A 19,081-nucleotide genomic window follows, 5' to 3' on the forward strand; every position below is an offset into this window, starting at 1 on the left:
TCCCATTTTGGTGTCCTCCAAGGCTGTCTCTCTGCCATGGGGAAGACTGGTGCTGGTGGCGTCTCTGTAGAGGTGGAAGCTCAGACAGCAGCAAAACTGGCAGGTAGACAGAGTCCAGAGGGCCTCGTCCTGCCCCGAAAGTGAGGAATCCACAGTTTGTCCCAGGATCAGGGCTGTAGCCTTGGTATTTGATGAACAGTACCAAAATCTACAACTAGGTTTTGTGGTTCGTCCCTGTGTACTTGCACCCCATAGGTACCTTATTGCAGCATCTGCACAAGCACTTCTGGGGGGGTAGAAATAGAAGTGTATACATATGCTTGCAAACATTCATACTTGTGAGTGGCCTTGGCACTGAAATGGTAAATACAGTTTAGAAAATTGCCTTGAATGACAGCAGGAGCTTTTCTTCTCCTTAGCTGGTGACCGGGGTGCGGGTGCAGGGGGAAGAACTAGAGCCGCTTCAGGGGGTGGTGACACGCATTCCTGGGGACAGCTTGGTGATGACTGAGCTGGGAAGTGCTGTTCAAGGGCCAAGTGTTACAACTTTGCGAGGAATTTTAACATATCTGTGTTTCTTAGGAGGGTCTTCCAGCAGTAACGTGTGCCCAGATGGACAGACGGTAGGATCCTGCCCTGAGGAAAGCCCGCGGGGAGCCTGCAGCAAACCGCCCTGGCTGCTCGGCCGCAAACCCAGCTGCTGCCCAGTGCGTTGCCTAAACAGGCAGATGTCAATGTTGCTCAATGCGATGGAGACCTGAACGTCTGTTTATTAACGGATAAGATGGTCGGGCTGGCATACGGCATGCGAGCCGGCCTGTGCAACTCCTGTGGTTTCCAACCGTACTTATCGAGGGAGGGGGCTGCCTGCTTAGGGAGGGTGTTTCCTCTAATCGGTAACTTTACATGCCAGTGGCAGGCAGATGTGTGGGGAGCAAAGGCTCAGCTTTTTCATAACAGCCACTTTCACTGGACTTAGAGGAAGGATTCATCTAAGGCAAGGCTGGGGAGTTCAAAAGGAACGTTTTGCTCAGAAAAAGAAGAGTAAGTTTTCCTTGAGAAAGGGTAGAAGCAGGGACCTTGCAGCCACCCGCTTGGCCATTATTTTTCACCATCCAACCTAGAAGGAATCGACTCATCTCAGCATTGGCTAGCAAGAAGTTTAGTTCCAAAAACCCTTCCCCGAGTCCTTCAGAGGCTTCTTCTGTTGTCTGCCCTCCAGCCCTGAGATGCTGCACATATGAGATGGTTACAGGCTCAGTTTAACGGCATCTCTCCCACTTAGCAGACTATATAATAAACATGGCTTTTAGAGGGGATTTTCTGGGGAGGGGTGTGAGGTGGGCTGTGAATGGGGAGGCCAGACACCATTGTCTAGCAAGAATGAGAGTCCCTGGGGGTGAGCGCGCCTGGGCTTGTTTTCCAAATTGTCCCAGCATCAATCCCTCCTCCTTTACGGGATTTCCTCCTCCAGTCGGGGTTTTGTTTTGGAACAAGCGTTGGTCAAACAAGCTTTTGTTTGCGGTCAGTCACTTGGCATACATACACCACTTCTGGTGGGGGACAATGAGGAAGCTGTTTCGGGGGCAGCTGCGGTGGGACTGAAAGGGAATACTGATGGAAAAAGGGCATGGGGAGGAAATAGCTGGGTGAAAATTATTTGGGAGGATCTTACGGAGACCGGGTGCTGCAGCTAGGTTGGGAGGGCAGCAGGGAGTGCTTTGATCCAGCTGCCTCGCCCCAGTTGCTGCCTCGTACTGGTTTGTAACTGATTTTCCCCCAGGATACCCCACCTCGGACAGGTGAGAAAGTTGGACATAATATTTGCAACAATGCATCTAAAAAGCTTTGTTTCAGGAAGAAGTAAACTATGTAAGGCAATAACAGATCATAAAAGGAATTGTGTAAGTGAGACTGACTTCTTTGTCAGCAAAAATTGCAGCAAAACCTGTTCATTGATGACATTACCTAAATGACATTACTTACGTATGTCCTTTCTTTCACATTTCCTGTAATCCTGTTACGGCATTGTCCCATTACCTCAAGCACTGTCATCTTTAAATGCTGTCAGATCTTAACTGGGTGGCCAAGGACATCAGAAGAGGATTGAGGTGAAGCTGATGGCAATTTCAGACCTGCCATGTATATGGCCATCTCCCAGCCTGCCCCTGGATGGGGTGTTTTGTGATAAAATAGTCAGGTAAAGTGGTGATTCGAGGACTTCTGCATCTTTTATGGAGCTGCCACCCATCACCACGGTGTCCAGCACTTCTTTTGGGGAGTGCAGGGGGCTGGGCGCAGCTGGTGTGCCAGAGGTGCTGGGGGTGGTGGGTAGGAGCTGTGTGCTCGCTGATGCTTGTTGGAAAGTGCTCCCATCCCCAAGAAAATGAGGACCCAGAGGCAAGCAGCTGGAAAATGTTCCTGCGGGGCGGCGGGCACTCCCTGTACAGCTTTCATGGCATTAATAGCCGTTCGCAAAGCATGCCAAGCTCCTCGGACTTAAGGTGCTATTAAGTGCAACATCTGGGTGTTAATTGTTCTTAACATTATTGCTCTCTTACTGTATTATTGCTAAAAAGTGACATGAGGCCAATTTCTTTTACTCCAACCACGAATGCGCTGCTGTGGTTTCTCAAAAGCACTACGAGATGTGACAGCAAATGGGAGGATTGTGATTTATGCCGTTTACCTCCTGAATATTCAGTGCTCTTAAGCCCGAGAGGAGTGGGAAGCGTTGGCGTCAAAGCAATAGCCTGTTTTAACTGGCAGGCCCTCTCGTCGGGTTATAATAGCGATGATGATAATTGCCAGCTCCGGGGGCAGGAACTGTCGTTTCATTATCTCTGGGTGCAGTGCCACGCTCCAAGGGGCTCCAGTCCCCTGTGGCAGCTGCTGGACCTGGCAGCAGTGCAAATAACAGCAGCCTTGAACCAGAAATGCTCTGCAGAGAAAAGTCTGTGGTCAGGCAAGCGGTGATGTATCTGATTGCCATTCAGTCCCATGAGGTGGTTTTCCTGAAAAGCAGAGCTGCACTGTGGGAGACTGTAGGTTGGCAGTGAGGGTGGGGGTGGCAGTGGGAACCAGCACGTGGTTTCCCAGTGGTGTCGATGTAGAGGTGCTGCTGGCAGGGCACAGCATGTCCCATGTGCTCCCATGCCTCGGGATGTACAGCAGCAGATGTGGGCTGTCTTCACTAGTGTAAGAAGTATGGAGGTCCCAGCTCCCGTGTTGGATATATATCGAAGTAAAGAGCCAGAAAAAGCAGGCTCACAGGTGAAGAGCAGGAGAGCAGCTCTCTTCTGAATAGCAGCCGTGTTCATTTGGTCCAGCGCAATGGTTAGACAGCACCAATGCTCAGAGTTTAGTCCCGATGTTGCTGAAGAGCAGTGCCTGGATCCCCAGATCTTTGTGCTGCGAAATAACAGCGCAACAGCCCATGGGGTAAGGGAGCATTTGTCCCAGGAAAGGGTATCATCATGTGGCCAGGTAGACTACGCAGATTATTCACTTAATCGGTCTCAGTTGGGGGGGGGGTTATTGCTGTCTGTTACTGGTATCTAAGTGTTGGCAGTTGAAACATTTAATTGCATTGTCCTGTAAGAAAATGCTTGTCTTGCTAAAAGATGGGATTCTCTACAGTCCATTTCATATGCTTAAAAACTCTTGTTTCCATTTTGTTCTTTAGTATCAGTGCTAGTTTAATCCCTCCTCTGAGGCCCATCCTCTGGTTTTACCTTATGCTGATCTGGGGCCATGAGCGGGCAAAAGTCTCCATGCCACGTCTTCCCAAATGAATGTTATTCTCACCTGCCAGTGGCTCAGCCTGCTTCTCCTGCATGGGGGAAAAGTGACCTGCAAGACGTGCTGGAGCCATCTCATCTCCCCTTGCATCACACAGCCCCCCCCAGTGGGGCTCTGCCTGGAAAGGTCTCAATCTAGTCTAGTGCTCCTAAACTGGCCATGGTTTCTGTGTCGCTGCCCCATCTGGCTGTTAAATTGATACTTTTTTGGCTGCTGGAGGAGAATTTTTCTCTCATTTCTAAATCTCTTAATAACTGAAGACTTGGTTGTAAAAGCACTAACCACACTCAGTTCACTGGGGTTTTTTTTCAGTCATAGCTTGGCTTTTTTTTTTCTCCCCTATAGGCACAGGTAACATTTATAGCTGAGGTGGGTTGCGTTTGCAACTTATTAATCTCTCCCGTGCATGTGGGTTGAAAAGAGACACCATGCCTTTATCAAAAGCCAGGCTAGCACAAAAGCCTATGCAAAATCATCATCAAATCCTATTACAGGTGGAAAATATCTCTTAGATCATCTCATTCATTTCTCTGCCAATGCTAGACTGTTCCTGAGAGTTAATTTTCTAGTGTCTGCTGCCAACTCCCTGTGACTGTTGGTCTGTCATCTTGCCTTTGGGTTGTCACTGTAACTTCCACTCATTTCCTTGCATTTCCAAACAAGCCTCATTTTGTTCGGTGGTTGCCTGTGTTACTGTTTGCCCTGCATTACGTATTATCAGTGGTTTCTACTTGAAGAGCATCACTAGACCTTGCTTGCAGCTGGGAAAGGCATCCCTGCAGGACTGGGAGCTCGGGGAGTGCTGCTTCCCAAACAGGGGCTCCGTGCCCTGCAGTCTACCTGCCGTAGGCATTCGGGTAGAGAACTTCTCAAAGGGAGGTTTCCGTCCTGCAGTTGTGGCCGTGGGTTCAATGTGAGCAGGTCGTCTCCTGTAAAGCACTTCTCCCAACCTCTGCTGGCACCACCTTTGGTAAACTCCCACCCCGAAGTCCTGGGCTGGCTGTGACATCCACTTGGCAGGGGGGGAAAAATAATAATAATTCAAAGCTGGAGCTATTTATAGCATTAAGCAAGTGCGGATTTCTTCAGGATTTGTTTCAGAGGCAGAAACAGCATGTGGGAGCAGAGTAACCTTACTTGTAACTTCTCACCAGCGCTGCTGGTGATGATTGAATTCCCCAACACGGTGAGAGTCTGGGCAGCCCTGCCAGCACCAGGAAGGTCGGTCCAGCAACTGTCACCTGGAAAGCATCAAAAGCACAAGCTGTCAATAGCAACCCGCATTTGGAGAAAATGTGAGGGCTTTCTAATTAACTGAGGATCTCTAAATTAGAGCGAAGCCTCTCGACAAGCCCCCTCGTACGCTTGAAGTGTCAGGGCTCAGCAGATCGCCGCATCTAACAAGCGGCTGATTTTTAACAGTAGCTCCGAGACTCAATCATCTCCTAATGGCTCCGTTTCAAAACGTTTCAGTGCATTTTTCATCTCTTACTCTGGAATTTATGCTCTTTGTTCTCTGCTCAAATATTCTGGTGCTTTTCCTTAATTTCAGGCTTCTGCCTTGCAACGGCTCCTCTGCCCTAACTAGGCAGCTCATTGCTTGCCTTTCCCCGCATGTGATCCTCTGCCGTGGCTGCTCGCTCTGCTTTCTAATCAGTAAGTTTCAGAAATTCCCCCTTTCTCTCCCCCCAATGTATAGGCAGTGCTGCAGGGTCTGGAATTTCATAATTAGGAGACATGTGTTTAAACAGACTCCTGTGTAATAAAAGGTAAAAAGTGAGTTTATTTTAGCTTTAAACTCCCTCCCTTTAAGATACTGAATGCGGTTTGCAAATGCACCTGATCTTGACCTCCTTCCTGCTGCTTTTATGCAGCGCCGCAGATTTGGACGCTGGCACTCCTGGTTTACACCATGGCAAATAAGATCAAACTCTCATTTTGGCTGCATTCACAGCAGAGTAAGAATATGCACATTTAAACTGAGGGCTTCGAGCTGCTGAAAAAGCGACAGGGAGATCTTTCCCGATGTGTAATGAGACCCACACAAGGCATCCTCAGGAAGGCGGCAGGGTAAACTCCTATGTAAGCAGTGATTAGGAACAGAGAAATACCATTGAGGAAGGTAGAGAGTTAATCAGCAACTCTTTAAGACTTCTCTGCGTGTGTTTATGTTCAGCTGCTTATCCGTATCTTGGCAATTATTCATGTGAAATAGAATATAAATCCTGATGCCTAATTTTTCTTCGAAAATTTTCACCAGGTAATCAAATCCCGAAGTGCATATTCCGGTGGTTTTATCAGTAAATCAAATTTTTATCATTTATCAGCAAAAGTTAGATTTAAGCATCCTCACTGTAATGTTTGAAAGATTAACATTTGTTTCAGCGGGTACTGTGCCAATCAATAATCTTCCAGCTTGACTCAGCTATCAATTATTGCTGCAATTATTTGTCTAGTTGGATATTTAAAATGTCATCAGAAAGAGATGATTACATATTCCAGAAAGCAAGGCACTGTATAATCAGATGAACTGAATCCAGTTAAATGTAGTGTGGTACTAACCTGTCCTTCAAAGCTGAATTCTGCAGCCGCGACTGAAACAACAGCTTTCTGCATTATTGTAAGGAAACAGATCTTAACCTTGGAACAGTGCGTGTTATTGGGGTCGGGTAATACTCAGCGAGAGGAGACCTTGCCAGCCTGGAAATTGAATCAGCCTTACTGACATAAAGGAGGGAGGGACAGGGGGGGACTGGTTTTGTTGGATCTCATCTGCAAATCTATAAATAAGAAAATCCACTCTTTATCTGCCTTTCTGGGAATTTAAACTCCCAAGCTCCAAGCACCAAATTTTGCTATGCCGTTTTTGCATTCCTTGACTTGATGTATGTGTGGTAAATACTCTCTGTGCCCCGAGAACGCAATAAAGCTGTAGCAATTCTTGCAAGTCTTACACCCTCCAAACTCCAGGTATTCAGAGTATTATATCATTTTCAACTTCAAGGATATCTCGACAATGGAGAGGAGACAGAATAAACTGGAAGAGACTGGACAACTTTACGACACCTTTTGGTCCTGTTTGCAAAGCAGGGAGGGGAAAAAATATGTATTACCAATTTTACTAATACTTGCTTGTGCAAGTTATGAAACTAAGCGTCATAGGATCTGGTTCAGCACTTGCTGTGCTTGCAACTCCATGGTGACATTGAACTTGCTCAGGGACAGTATAAACCTTTGCCTTCCTGGCAGATGATTTGCAGGCGGAGGTGTCGTTTGGGGGGGACCTGCAGTTCCCCTGACCCACTTTGTCAGGATGGTTTGCTGCTGGCTAAATACCATTAATTTGAAAGCGAGGGGAAAGTGAGCCAAAGGGGAAGGCTGGGAAAGAGGAGAGTCTGAAGAGGATGCAATTTTGGAAAGAAAAGGTGGAATAAGGCTCTCAAGGAGAGGCCTTGTTCATGCATGTCCCCAGGCCTGTCATGTGGGTGATGGCTGGGGCTTTTTGGCTCCACTGACACCCTGCCCAAGGCAGTGGTGGGAGCAGGGGTGCTCTGGGATGGAGAAGGGGTCCATGGCACTGCCTGGCTGGTGAGAAGAGCCAAGAAGGGCTGGCAGGGACCACCACATCTCTGCAAGGTGATGGTTTAAATGTATATGCTTTACAGAGCCGGGCACGTCAAATAGATATGCTAATATGCAAAATGCAGCAAAACTAAAGCAAAACCGTAGGTGCTGAGGAGCCTTGACAGCCTGGCAGTGCCCTGGCAGCAGCATGCCTGCTGGTGAGCAGTGGTGGGAAGGGGCCAGCCCATTTTCTCCCTGGGAGACGGCTGAGAGCTGTTTCAAAATGCCAGCGCGCTTCAATCGCTCCAGGAGTGCCCTGTGCAGTAGAGCTGCCATGTCCTCCAGCGAGGTCCCGCAGAGCTAATCGAGTCACCAAGCATTAGTGGCTCTTCTCAGGAAAGCAGCATCCTGGTGTCATGGCTGAGGGTCTCTGTATGTAAGAGGTATGTTTGTGTGTGGTGTGCATTGCAGAGCAACATCCATGACACATGCTTGCCCGTGCCGGGTGCCGGTTGCAAGGCTCAGCGATGCCAAAGCTGTGATATAAACCAGGAGAAACACCCCCATTGCCAGCATCTGCCAGGGCTTGGGAGTCTTATGCTGCGTCTCACCCCACACTGGCAGGGGTGACCTGAGATGTCGTGCTAGAGCATCTTCTTTCTTTCTTTACAAGAAACTTTTTGAAGTGTGCTCTGCCTTTTCTTCAGATGCCGCTGGCAAGGAAGAAAACAGTAGAAAAGGAAACAGTTCTTCAAGCGGATGTACAAGAGTGAATAAAATAATTTGGAAGCTCTCTGTAGCTGTGTAATTACAAAGCTGCATTTAAAAAGTGAATTATTGACTTGATTGTCCCTGGCAGCCACTGGGTAAACACATAACTACGGGCTGTTGGAGAAAGGTGCTGTTTGTTGGATAGTCGGTTAAAGCTTGTAAAGGGCTTTGATGCTCTTGTCGGGGCAGGGCTTGGAAAAGGCTTGGTCCTTGGTGGATCACTGCCCAGGCGGACCTTCTGGCAGGGGACACACTTGGTGCATGTAGGCCCAGAGGAGCTGATTTAGCGGTTGTCATCCCAGTGATGCCACTCCTGTTTGAGTCCATTAATTTCCAATCCCCATGCCCATGCTCAGGAGAAGTGGGCAGGGAAGCCTGCCTGTCTGGGATGTTGGTTACTTCGCTAATGATATTTTTAGAGAAATGAAATGCTATCAGTGAGGAGTTCCTCCTGTGGGGCTGACAACACCATGTAGTTCACCCTTTAGGTCCTGCCGCTGATGTTTGAAGTTAGTGGAGCTACTACCAATGTGATGCTGCTGTTGGCGTCGTCTCTATTTCACCATCCCCGTAGCATTAGTCCATAGAGTGCATACATGTGCGTGATCAGGTCTTCTTTGCTTGAGGGGTTTCTTTTTAAAACTTCGTTCAAAGCTGAAGTTCAAGCACAGCATTATATTCCGACAGCAGGTTTCTTCTGTTCCTTGCCGATCAAGACACAGCAGATTTCCACCCCCCTTAAGCTGTAAAAAAAGCACAAAATCAGTCGCAGCCTGATACCTTACTTGCCAAGTTGGAGCTTGAAGCAGGTTTTTTTGGTGGCCAAATCGTAACACCTTGAAAATAGTGACAGACATTGAGGTCAGGCTGGTATGCCTGGCAGCGCTGGCGTGCTCCCGCAGGACCCCAGCACCCTGTGCCTCCCTGCCAAGGTTCCAGAAAACCATGCGTTTTGTTGCTTGTTGTTAATGAAATATTTTACTGGGGGTGGAATCTAGGTGTTACGAGTATGGTTTGGCTTAGAAGAATGAACAAATACACAGAATACGTTGAGGCTGCAACCAAAATGGTCACCCATGAAGTCTGTACTTCTCCTGCAAGGGCCAGATGTACCTCAGGGTTACGAGGAGCCCATCTGCCAGGCTGTGGATGGAGCCAACCTCGCTCTCACCTGTGTCTCTTGTCATGGATGCTGCATGTTGCTCTTCTGCAGGAAGGAACTGGCCTCCCTGTTTCCACCCCTTCCCACTTGCTCTTTCCTGAGGCCCAAAAAACTTCTGTTTTATGGAAACTTGAACAGTTCTGCGACACCCGATGAAAATTTGACTTTGGGAGAAAAAGGTGAATTCCTGGAGTTTGTAACTCCACTGTAAATCTTTGAATGGCAAGGCAATGCCAGCTGTACCTTTGTTTTTATTATCGCTGTTGCTTCTGTTTCCTTTTGAAGTTTAGGTCATGACATTAGCGTTTTGGCCTGGTGCTTCTTTCAAAAGAGAGGCTTGTAAAAGGAGGAATAATGTAAAAAAGGCATTATTGATACTCTGTTTAGAAATTATTTTACCAGTTTAATTAAAATTTTTTCAGGGAGTTTGAATTTGCTGGAAAAATAATTTTTTTCAGGAATATCAGTGAGTCTTTTTATCAAGAAGTGGTAGATAAGGAAAGGCTGGTAAAGATGGCAAATGGGGAGCCGAGGGTCCCACAAAGTGAAACATCTTCTAGATTTTTGACATTTTCACAACTAAGCCAGTCACAGGACCTGTCATCAGGCCTGTTCATAAAAACATGGATTTGATGTGCAGAATTTTATTTTTCAAGTGCACAACAGGAACAGTGCTGGAGCACCTCTCCTCTGAGGACAGGCTGAGAGAGTTGGGCTTGTTCAGCCTGGAGAAGAGAAGGCTGCGGGGAGACCCGATTGCAGCCTTTCAGTACTGAAAGGGAGCCTATAGGAAAGATGGGGACAATCTTTTTAGTAGAGACAACAGTGACAGGACGAGGGGTAATGGTTTTAAACTAAAACAGGGTAGGTTTAGGCTAGATATAAGGAAGAAATTCCTTACAATGAGGGTTGTGAAACACTGGAACAGGTTGCCCAGAGAGGTAGTGGAGGCCCTATCCCTGGAAACATTCAAGACCAGGTTGGACAGGGCTCTGAGCTACCTGATCTAGTTAGCTTGCTGCAGGGGGGTTGGACTAGATGACCTCTAGGGGTCCCTTCCGACCCAAAACTTTCTATGATTCTATGATTCTCGTTTCACAAGCAATGCCAGGTCACTTCCTATAGAGTTTCGGGGACATTTTCAGGGTTTCTGAATCCGGTTCATCTAGTGATAAATAGAAAAGATTAGAGAGAAGGTACCCTGTTCTACATAAATGCAGCTACTGCTGTTATTCATTATTGTTAGAATTATTATGACAATAACACTGACAATGCTGATGTTAACAGTGCTAACAGCTATTTATAACCGGTTAATGACAAACCAGGTTAATAACACGCCTTTTGCAATCTGGAGAATCGTGAGGAAGAATTAGTGCAAGAAGGAAAAAATATGTTTGGGCAATTACAGTTTTCTGTCTAAGCTGATGCTACCGACTACCAGGAAAAGGTGCGTCATGACAAAGCAGCTATTTGTTACCAAGGGAGAAGTGGGCTGCTGCAGGCGTGGAGTGGACCCACATACCTCCCGACCCTGCGAGACTTCCTGTGTCCCAACCGTTTCACTTCTCTAGTTTACAGTTGAAAGGAATTTCAACAGTATGGATTTCCAAAAGAGAGAGAGATAAAAAGGAGGTATTTGAAAACCAGATGGAGAAGAACTGAATCAAGTACAAGTGGTAACAGTTAACTAATTTTTTTCCTTCTCCCCTTTAAATACCATAACAACTCCAAATTTATCAGTCCAAAAATCAAGCAGTCAGTTGACATTAAAGCTGAATAAAGAAGTTCCTGGCTTTGGCTCAGGCTGTTCCTGCAATAATTGTTTGGTGGCGAGCAGAAGAGAGGGGGGTTCTTATTGCAGGTTGCAGGTGTTTGAGTTGCTTGTAACTTTTGTTCTCTGCCGTTTGATAGTAAAAGGTATGTATGTGCTCTGTAGGTGCAGGTAGCCCAGTAAAGACATCTCAACTTCACTTACAGATGGGTTTTCTGGACAAGGTGAAGGAGAACACAGGAGCTAAGCCACCAAGGCTGGTGGTGCTGGCTTGCAGAGAGATGCTGCCAAGAAAAAGGGCTGGACCGTCTGGGCAGCAAGGGCCAAACCCTGGTCTGCATGGAGATTTCTCTGGCACAAGGGTTTCTCAAAGGGAGTAAATCTGCAGCTGTGAATGAAATCCTTGAAAACACCATTGGCATGTACACAGTCACTGCTTACGCCACCTTTGTCTTTGTGAAAACACTGGGAAAAGTGGGGTGTCTCTAATGCTGTGTGTTTGTGTGTGGCCCATACGATGCCCTGAGTAAAGCACGCATTATATTAATATCTCACTCCTTGATCTGGTGGTCCTTCCCAAACAACAGCTTATGCTATGGGCTGCCTGTTTTGGAAAGGGGCACTGAGAGGATGCTGCTGCACATGGCGTTTCAGCATTGCTCTTCCATAAGGTGCTGGTGTGTCCGGCGAGCAGCTTTCCTGGATCCAGCCCTGACATTTGAGAAACAAAGGAAGCTCTTCCAAAGCACATTGGCACATGCATGCAGATTATTCCATTACTCACTTGGCAATGCCTGAACTTGCATGCCTAGCTCCAGAAATCCACACACACACCCCCCCTCCGCCCACTCCCCAGCAAAGGCATCTAGCTGACAGCTTCTCCTCCCAGCTGGTCTTCTCCCCAGCTTCTTGTCTGGCTTTGCGGCCGGTGGCTGTGGACATGGCTGTGGTGCTTGCTCGGAACCAGCCGTATTGTGCCTGGAGATGTTGGCTTGCTTCGACTTGAACTTTGAGCATGCTGAGTGTGTCTGTGAGCACAGTACAGAACCAGCTTTTTTAATATTAAAAAAGCCCCTTAATGCTGAAAGCAGCCATGTCTTAATATTTTACTGAGTAATTGTGCCAACTGCCCTTAAAGGCACTCAAATGCCAATATCCATCCCACTCAATTGTTAACATTTTTCAGATTAGAAGCTAAATCTGTCACTCGTGTGTCACTGGTTAAATCACTTTTGGGGGTATGGCAGGCAAGAGCTGTTCTGCTGCTTTTTTTTCGGCAGGAGCCAATAACTTGAGAAACAATAAACATCTGTGCTGTAGTGAAATGCCATGCCCTGTCCGTTGCTGGCCAGCATGTAAAAAAGGAATAAATACGTAATGGTGGGTGAGACTTCACTGGGTGAGACCAGTTCAGTTTCATATTGGCCCCACGTTTCTGTCTGGTACATGATATCCCCATGTAATTCTCCTAAGTATTTTCCAAGTATGAAGAAAATGAGCAGTAAAATTGACTGGGAGGAAAGATTCACGTGCAAAAATGCGAATGGTAATCGGAAGCTTTTTGTAAAGAGTTGATAAGCTGTCCAGGAAGGATAGGGCAACTTTGGCCCAAATCCAAAACCCACTTCACCCGCTTCAGTGGTGAGATGAGAACAGCAATTAGATATTAAAAAAATCAATATGTGACAATTAAAAAATGGAAAATAGATAGCAATCAATCGCAGTGAGAAACCATGATGGGTAAAGAACTGTTCAGGGGAGCTGAAGATGTCGAGGAAAATTCATGCCTGGCACGGATGGGGAGAAAAGGAGAGCTGCTCAGGGTCCCGGAGACAAGAGAAACCCTAGAAGTGATGGTTAGAAGAAGCAGTAAGGTAGAAATTTTTAATAAATATTTCTGCTGTAGACCTGGAAAGCAGCAGTGTTATATTTCTGTATCATAGGCGGGTGATGACCTCATTAGTAACCAAGAAGGATTTTATACAAGGTCCAATGGAGATAAATATTTTTACATGAAAAGGCCCTGACAGCTTGCACCCAAGAATCCCTAAAGAGTTAATAAAGCTTACACACTAGGAAAATGCCATCAAGAGCTGGTCAGGGTAACTGTGGGAGAGTTGGCAACACTTTGCTTACCTCATCTGGGAAAATAATTGAAGAGCCAATATAAGATTCAATTGATAAAGAATTAAAGGATAGAAATATAATTCATGCCACTCAACTTAGATTTATGGAATATAGATCTTGTCAAATAAACCTGATTTCATTCTTCCAGATGACAACTTTGGTTGATAAATGTAGATGGAATAGAGTCTGCAAGGCATTGGATGTGGGGTTGTGTGACATTGTGTATAGGAAGACCAAGCACTGGCATGGGTGATTTGGAGCCGGCCAACAGATTTGGGAATGTAGGGGCTTAGCTGGACAAGCATCGATGGATGGGAGAGGTCAGGTGGTGGGAGCCGCAGTGGTGGTTGGCACTTTGTTTGTGATATAGAAATGAATATGCAGTTGTGGCTCATTAGTGTTGTGAATAAAAATAAAGGTGTCTGGCTGGGTGAAGTGCAACTGGGATGGGTTTATGGGGTAGTCTGGAAGGACTGTCAAGCAGGGTGTGTTGAGAGCATGGTTGGGTGCAGCCCGCTGTGGTCCTTGGCTAGAAGAGCAGAATTGGGGCGTGCTTACAGAGCTGGGGTGCGGTGCCCCAGAAGACACCAGCTCTGCAGGAGACTTAGAGGAAAAACACAACTCCTTCCCAGCTTGATGCTGGGGTGAGAAGGGCTAGGCTGGTCCTTGAGTAGTGGAGGAGGATGGAGGGGTGGCTTCAGGGTGGAGAAATAACTAAATTTTGAAGTGTGCATGGATTTCTGGGTGCACAAGTACCCTTCGTGTGCGTGGGGGGGCATACCAAAGGGCTTTTCAGTGTATCAGCTGAAAAAAACCCTCAAAAGAAAAAGAGAATGTGTAGAGATTGGGGCCAGCGAAATTCCGATGGACCCCAGTACCCATCTGTGAGTGTAGTTAGCTATGGGAACCGACTGTGGTGGCAAGCAGTGGGTGCTCTCCTTGTCTTCTGAGCCAGTTTGAATGGTTTTCACTGAGATTTTATGCTTTGCCTTAAAGATGGTTTGCAAGGCTGGAGGTGGTCACGCTTGACCCAAAGACATTGTGTTGGTCATGACACAGGACAACTGAGTGACACATGTTGGAGGAAAGGTCAGAGAGTGAGAGCTGGTGATCCGTTTCAACCTTAAGTTCCTCGATGTGATGCAGCCAAGAAGGGGAACTCTAGCCCTGCAGCCTGTGGCCTGGGAGGCCTGGTTTGGCAGTGACCCTCTTCACATCTCGATCTGAGGGATTCCCACTAGCCTCTTGGAAATCAGTCAAAACCCCCCATGGCGTCGCAATGCTGCTTTGGATAACATGTCCCATCACATTGCCCTGGTGGATGATAAGGCATGAAGAGCCCCATGGGACCTTCTCCAGCTCTGTCCTTGGCCAGAACTGGCTACTTCGTCTCGCTGCTGTGCTTTCCTCACTTGCCCGTGGTCTTGCATGGATGCTTTAGCTAGGAAGCCCATGTGGATGTAGAGGCTGACCCATAGCTAGGAGACATCGGTAGACCCACAGCCTTCAGGTCCTACAGTCCCATGTGGCTTTTGGGAGGACCTGAATGCTGTACAAATAGCAGGGTGGTGGGATGGGAGGAAGGAAAGGCGAGTCCCTTCCAAAACCAGGGCTTTCCATGGCACTCTGAGGACCCGTCTCGCCGCTGATCGGCAACATGTAGATTGGTGCCATAGTTCTTGCAGTTTGGCAAGGCCACATCAGACTGGAGCTTATCTCTAGGTGGTGATACGGTCAGTCAATAGCCTTCATAATTAATCAAGCACTAACAGACAAATTAGAAATCACGTCTCTTCAAAGCAGGAGGTGGAGGCAAATGGCTGGTGGATTTTAACTGTTTTGCTGCTTTATTTTACTGCCTGGTTTTACGTTGCTCCCTTGAAAATGGTGGGTTGTTTAGGGAAGTTTTGTACATAAACATGACTTTAAATTTAAATTATTATCTTGATTACTAAACGTGGATGGCGAATTGAAAACTTGTTTTTAAGGCAAGCAAATGAAGAATAATATTACATTTTACACTCCACTAAATCAGTGTAGCCCCAATTTTGCCATGCAGGAAATCAATTCCAGTCTTTATAACAGTTGAAGATGTTATGAACAAAGTAATTTTGCAAATTATGGCAAGTAACACATTTATTGATGACTAGTTTAGGAATTTAGAATTTGTGAGCACTGTAATATAATAAGGCCATACTGGCAGGAGCTGAGTGAAATACAGATTATAGAGTGAAATTGTAATGCATCATTTGCTATTAGCGGACTGGTAATAATTACCAGTTCCAAAGCAGCTTTTTCCATGTAATCTTTAGTCTCAGGCGTAACAGCCCTTCTCATTGACATTATGATTACACGAGCTGCCCTTATGATCTAGAATACCTAGTTGATGGGAGTACTAAAACGTGGTAGCGAACGCTCAATGTTGTATTCTCATTATAAGACAAAATGCTATTTTCTCTGACCTGATCTATAAGGTAGAGAGGCGAGGTAGCGTTGCATTGTTAGCTCCTATCGTGGTGTTAAAAACTGCCACTTCATTACTGCAAAGCAAGATGAAATCTTCCCGTTTAAGATTTTTTTCCGAGCTCACAAATGAGCATAGGAATATGAAAGTCCAATTGAATTTCCTCTAATTTCAGCAGATCTAAGTATTTGTCTGCGCTTGCATGCTTGGCACATACTAAACACCACAGTGCATTTTATTCTGATGCCGGCTTCAGGATTAAACATTAAATACTATTCCAAGGGCTTTTAAAGTGTTAAAAGCCTGGTATAGATGGTCGAGTCTCTTTTTACTCGCCTGATTTAGATTGTCAGGCCAAATGTAGAATATCCTCAGAGCCGGGAGGCAGGGAGCAAAGCTGCGACAGGGCACTACAGCTGGTGCTGTGGGCTGCCTGCCTGTCCTATCCCCAAATCATCATTCAGCTCGCTGGAGAATGAAAATGCCCATATGAAGCTTTTCTTCCTCTCCTCCCAAGTGAGATGGGAAACAAGACAGTCGCAGATAAAGCGATGTTTTCTTTCCAAATCTGCCTTCCCCCACCCCACTCATATTAGGCAAATAGGGGAAACCTAATGGGGGCAGCTCTCAGTGCATCATGTAAAAAGGTTTACCCAGGAGCAATTGCCTCGTAATGTAGTTGTTGGGTCAGGGCAGGGATACGTGGTGCAGGCAGGGACCACCCCAAGCACTGATGTCTTTGGAGGGCTCCTGTGGTTTATTCAAACCTCAAGAGCATGTTTTGTTTTGTTCATTTAAATATCACTGAACAGCAGCTCTAGGAGATCTGCTGGGCAGGGCTGGAAATGAATTTTTATCCTCCTCTTAGCTCCTGTTTCAGTTTACCGACATTTAGTGAAAAACATCCATACGGGGGTGGAAGTGAATTGTTTGCAAAATTACAGTAATCGATAGAAGCACACTCACCTTCGCCATATCTCATGTCACTCTTTCCTCGTGGACAGCCCTCAAAAAGTTACTCATTCCCCTTGTTTTGCCGTATATTAGAAGGGGCTGCTTTCTGCTGTCATTATTAGCCGGCTTTTTGTTTAGTTATTTATTAGTTGGTTGCTCTTTTATAATGTCCGTGTTATCTCCAAAAATAAATTATCATGAAATAGAGTTAGCTCGCTACTTGCCAAAGTGGCATTTACCATCCTCAGCTTCTTTTCAGTGCGAGAGAAATAATGTGGATCCGGCAGGGCGCTCAGCCAGGCCTCCTGGCCACCCTCCAGCATTTTCCCTGGTGGAGCTGCCACTCTCGCTGCCTTCCTCTCTCCCTGTCCCACACTCTATTTATTTAATTTTATTTTTCTTTTAGTTTTTTTTAGTTTTTTTTACCCCCCCGAGTCATATCTGTGCTATGGAGCAGAAGATGCTGCCAAAATTTCTACACATTGTTCGTCTCTCAAAATAAGGAGGAGACTAATAATGTGATGTGGCCCAGGTTGCTAGCAGTCATGATGCTTTGGGTTGCTGCTTTGAACCAATGTGTGTGTATTTCTGGAGTGAAGGGGATAGATTTTAATTTATTTATTTATTTATTTACCTACTTATTTATTTGCTTCCCAAGTTAAATGTTAGCAGCCTCTTGCAGCAGAAAGTCTGCCAAGTCGTAGCTGACATCAGTTGACTTAATCATTCTCTTCTTTCTTTTTTTTTTAATATAGCTTTTTTGGCTATGGTTACCTGCCAGGGTTTGGTTTTGAACTGCTGATCCCGCTGGGCCTGGCGGGAGGAGGTGGGCACTTTCTGGGTGGGTTTGGACCTCCCCGTCGCACCCCTTGCCTCCTCCTGTCCCCAGCACCCTTCCTGCGCCTGAGCTGGGACATGCCTTCCCCAGCTCCCGGCTGAGTGTCCTGGAGGAGAGGAACTTAGGTGGGGAGGAGAGTTCTCGCCTGATGGTGGGCGGCCGGAGATTGACACTGCTTGTTGTGTTATTTTTCAGGTAAAGACGAGCCCAGCAGCTACACATGTACGACTTGTAAACAGCCTTTCAACAGCGCCTGGTTCCTCTTGCAGCACGCACAGAACACACATGGCTTACGGATCTACCTAGAAAGTGAGCACGGCAGCCCCCTGACACCACGGGTTGGTATCCCAACAGGACTAGGTGCAGAGTGCCCTTCCCAGCCACCTCTCCACGGGATTCACATTGCAGACAATAACCCTTTTAACCTGCTCAGAATACCCGGCTCGGTCTCGAGGGAGGCGTCGGGGCTGGGAGAAGGGCGTTTCCCACCCACGCCGCCCCTCTTTAGCCCTCCCCCGAGGCACCATTTGGATCCGCATCGCATTGAGCGCCTGGGTGCGGAAGAAATGGCTCTGGCCACCCATCACCCTAGTGCCTTTGACAGGGTGCTGCGACTGAACCCCATGGCGATGGAGCCCCCTGCTATGGATTTTTCCCGGAGGCTACGAGAGCTGGCCGGCAACACCTCCAGCCCACCCTTGTCCCCGAGCCGGCCCAGCCCTATGCAAAGGTTGCTGCAGCCCTTCCAGCCTGGCAGCAAGCCCCCATTCCTGGCCACACCGCCCCTTCCTCCTCTGCAGTCTGCTCCTCCTCCCTCCCAGCCGACCATAAAGTCCAAGTCCTGCGAGTTCTGCGGGAAGACCTTCAAGTTTCAGAGCAACCTGGTGGTCCACCGTCGGAGCCACACTGGGGAGAAGCCCTATAAGTGCAACCTCTGTGACCACGCCTGCACACAGGCCAGCAAGCTGAAACGCCACATGAAGACCCACATGCACAAGTCCTCCCCCATGACAGTGAAGTCGGACGACGGGCTCTCCACTGCCAGCTCCCCCGAGCCGGGCACCAGTGACCTGGTGGGCAGCGCCAGCAGCGCCCTCAAGTCTGTGGTGGCCAAGTTCAAGAGCGAGACTGACCCCAACATGATCCCTGAGAATGGGGATGAGGAAGAGGAGGAAGAGGAGGAGGAGGAAGAGGAAGAGGAAGAGGAGGAGGAGGAGGACTTGAACGAGAGTGACAGGCCGGACTATGGCTTTGGGATGAGCCTGGAGGCAGCCCGCCACCATGAGAACAACTCGCGGGCCGGCGAGGAGGGCCGGTCGATGCCAGACGTCATGCAGGGCATGGTCCTGAGCTCCATGCAGCACTTCAGTGAGGCCTTCCACCAGGTCCTGGGGGAGAAACACAAGCGGGGCCACCTTCCCGAGCCCGAGGCGCACAGGGACACTTGCGACGAAGACTCAGTGGCCGGTGAGTCCGACCGCATCGACGAGGGGACGGTCAACGGCCGGGGCTGCTCCCCGGGGGAGTCCGCCTCAGGAGGCTTGTCCAAAAAGCTGCTGCTGGGTAGCCCCACCTCCTTGAGCCCCTTCTCCAAACGCATCAAGCTGGAGAAGGAGTTCGACCTGCCAG

The 19,081-nt window shown here is 47.6% G+C and overlaps 1 protein-coding gene across 6 annotated transcripts in view; it reads left to right on the top strand.

The window, feature by feature from the left end:
• BCL11A (BCL11 transcription factor A) overlaps positions 1-19,081 on the top strand; it is a 78,028-nt gene that overhangs the window by 46,198 nt on the left and 12,749 nt on the right. For 5 of the 6 annotated variants that reach the window (XM_075413563.1, XM_075413562.1, XM_075413564.1 and 2 more), the window contains exon 3: positions 17,648-19,081. This exon is cut by the window's right edge. In XM_075413563.1, the coding sequence (XP_075269678.1) occupies positions 17,648-19,081 (1,434 nt within the window). The remainder of the gene's footprint in view (positions 1-17,647) is intronic. The other variant, XM_075413568.1, reaches the window with a different exon arrangement.

This window comes from Opisthocomus hoazin, chromosome 2 (assembly GCF_030867145.1).
Source record: "Opisthocomus hoazin isolate bOpiHoa1 chromosome 2, bOpiHoa1.hap1, whole genome shotgun sequence".
NCBI lineage: Eukaryota > Metazoa > Chordata > Aves > Opisthocomiformes > Opisthocomidae > Opisthocomus > Opisthocomus hoazin.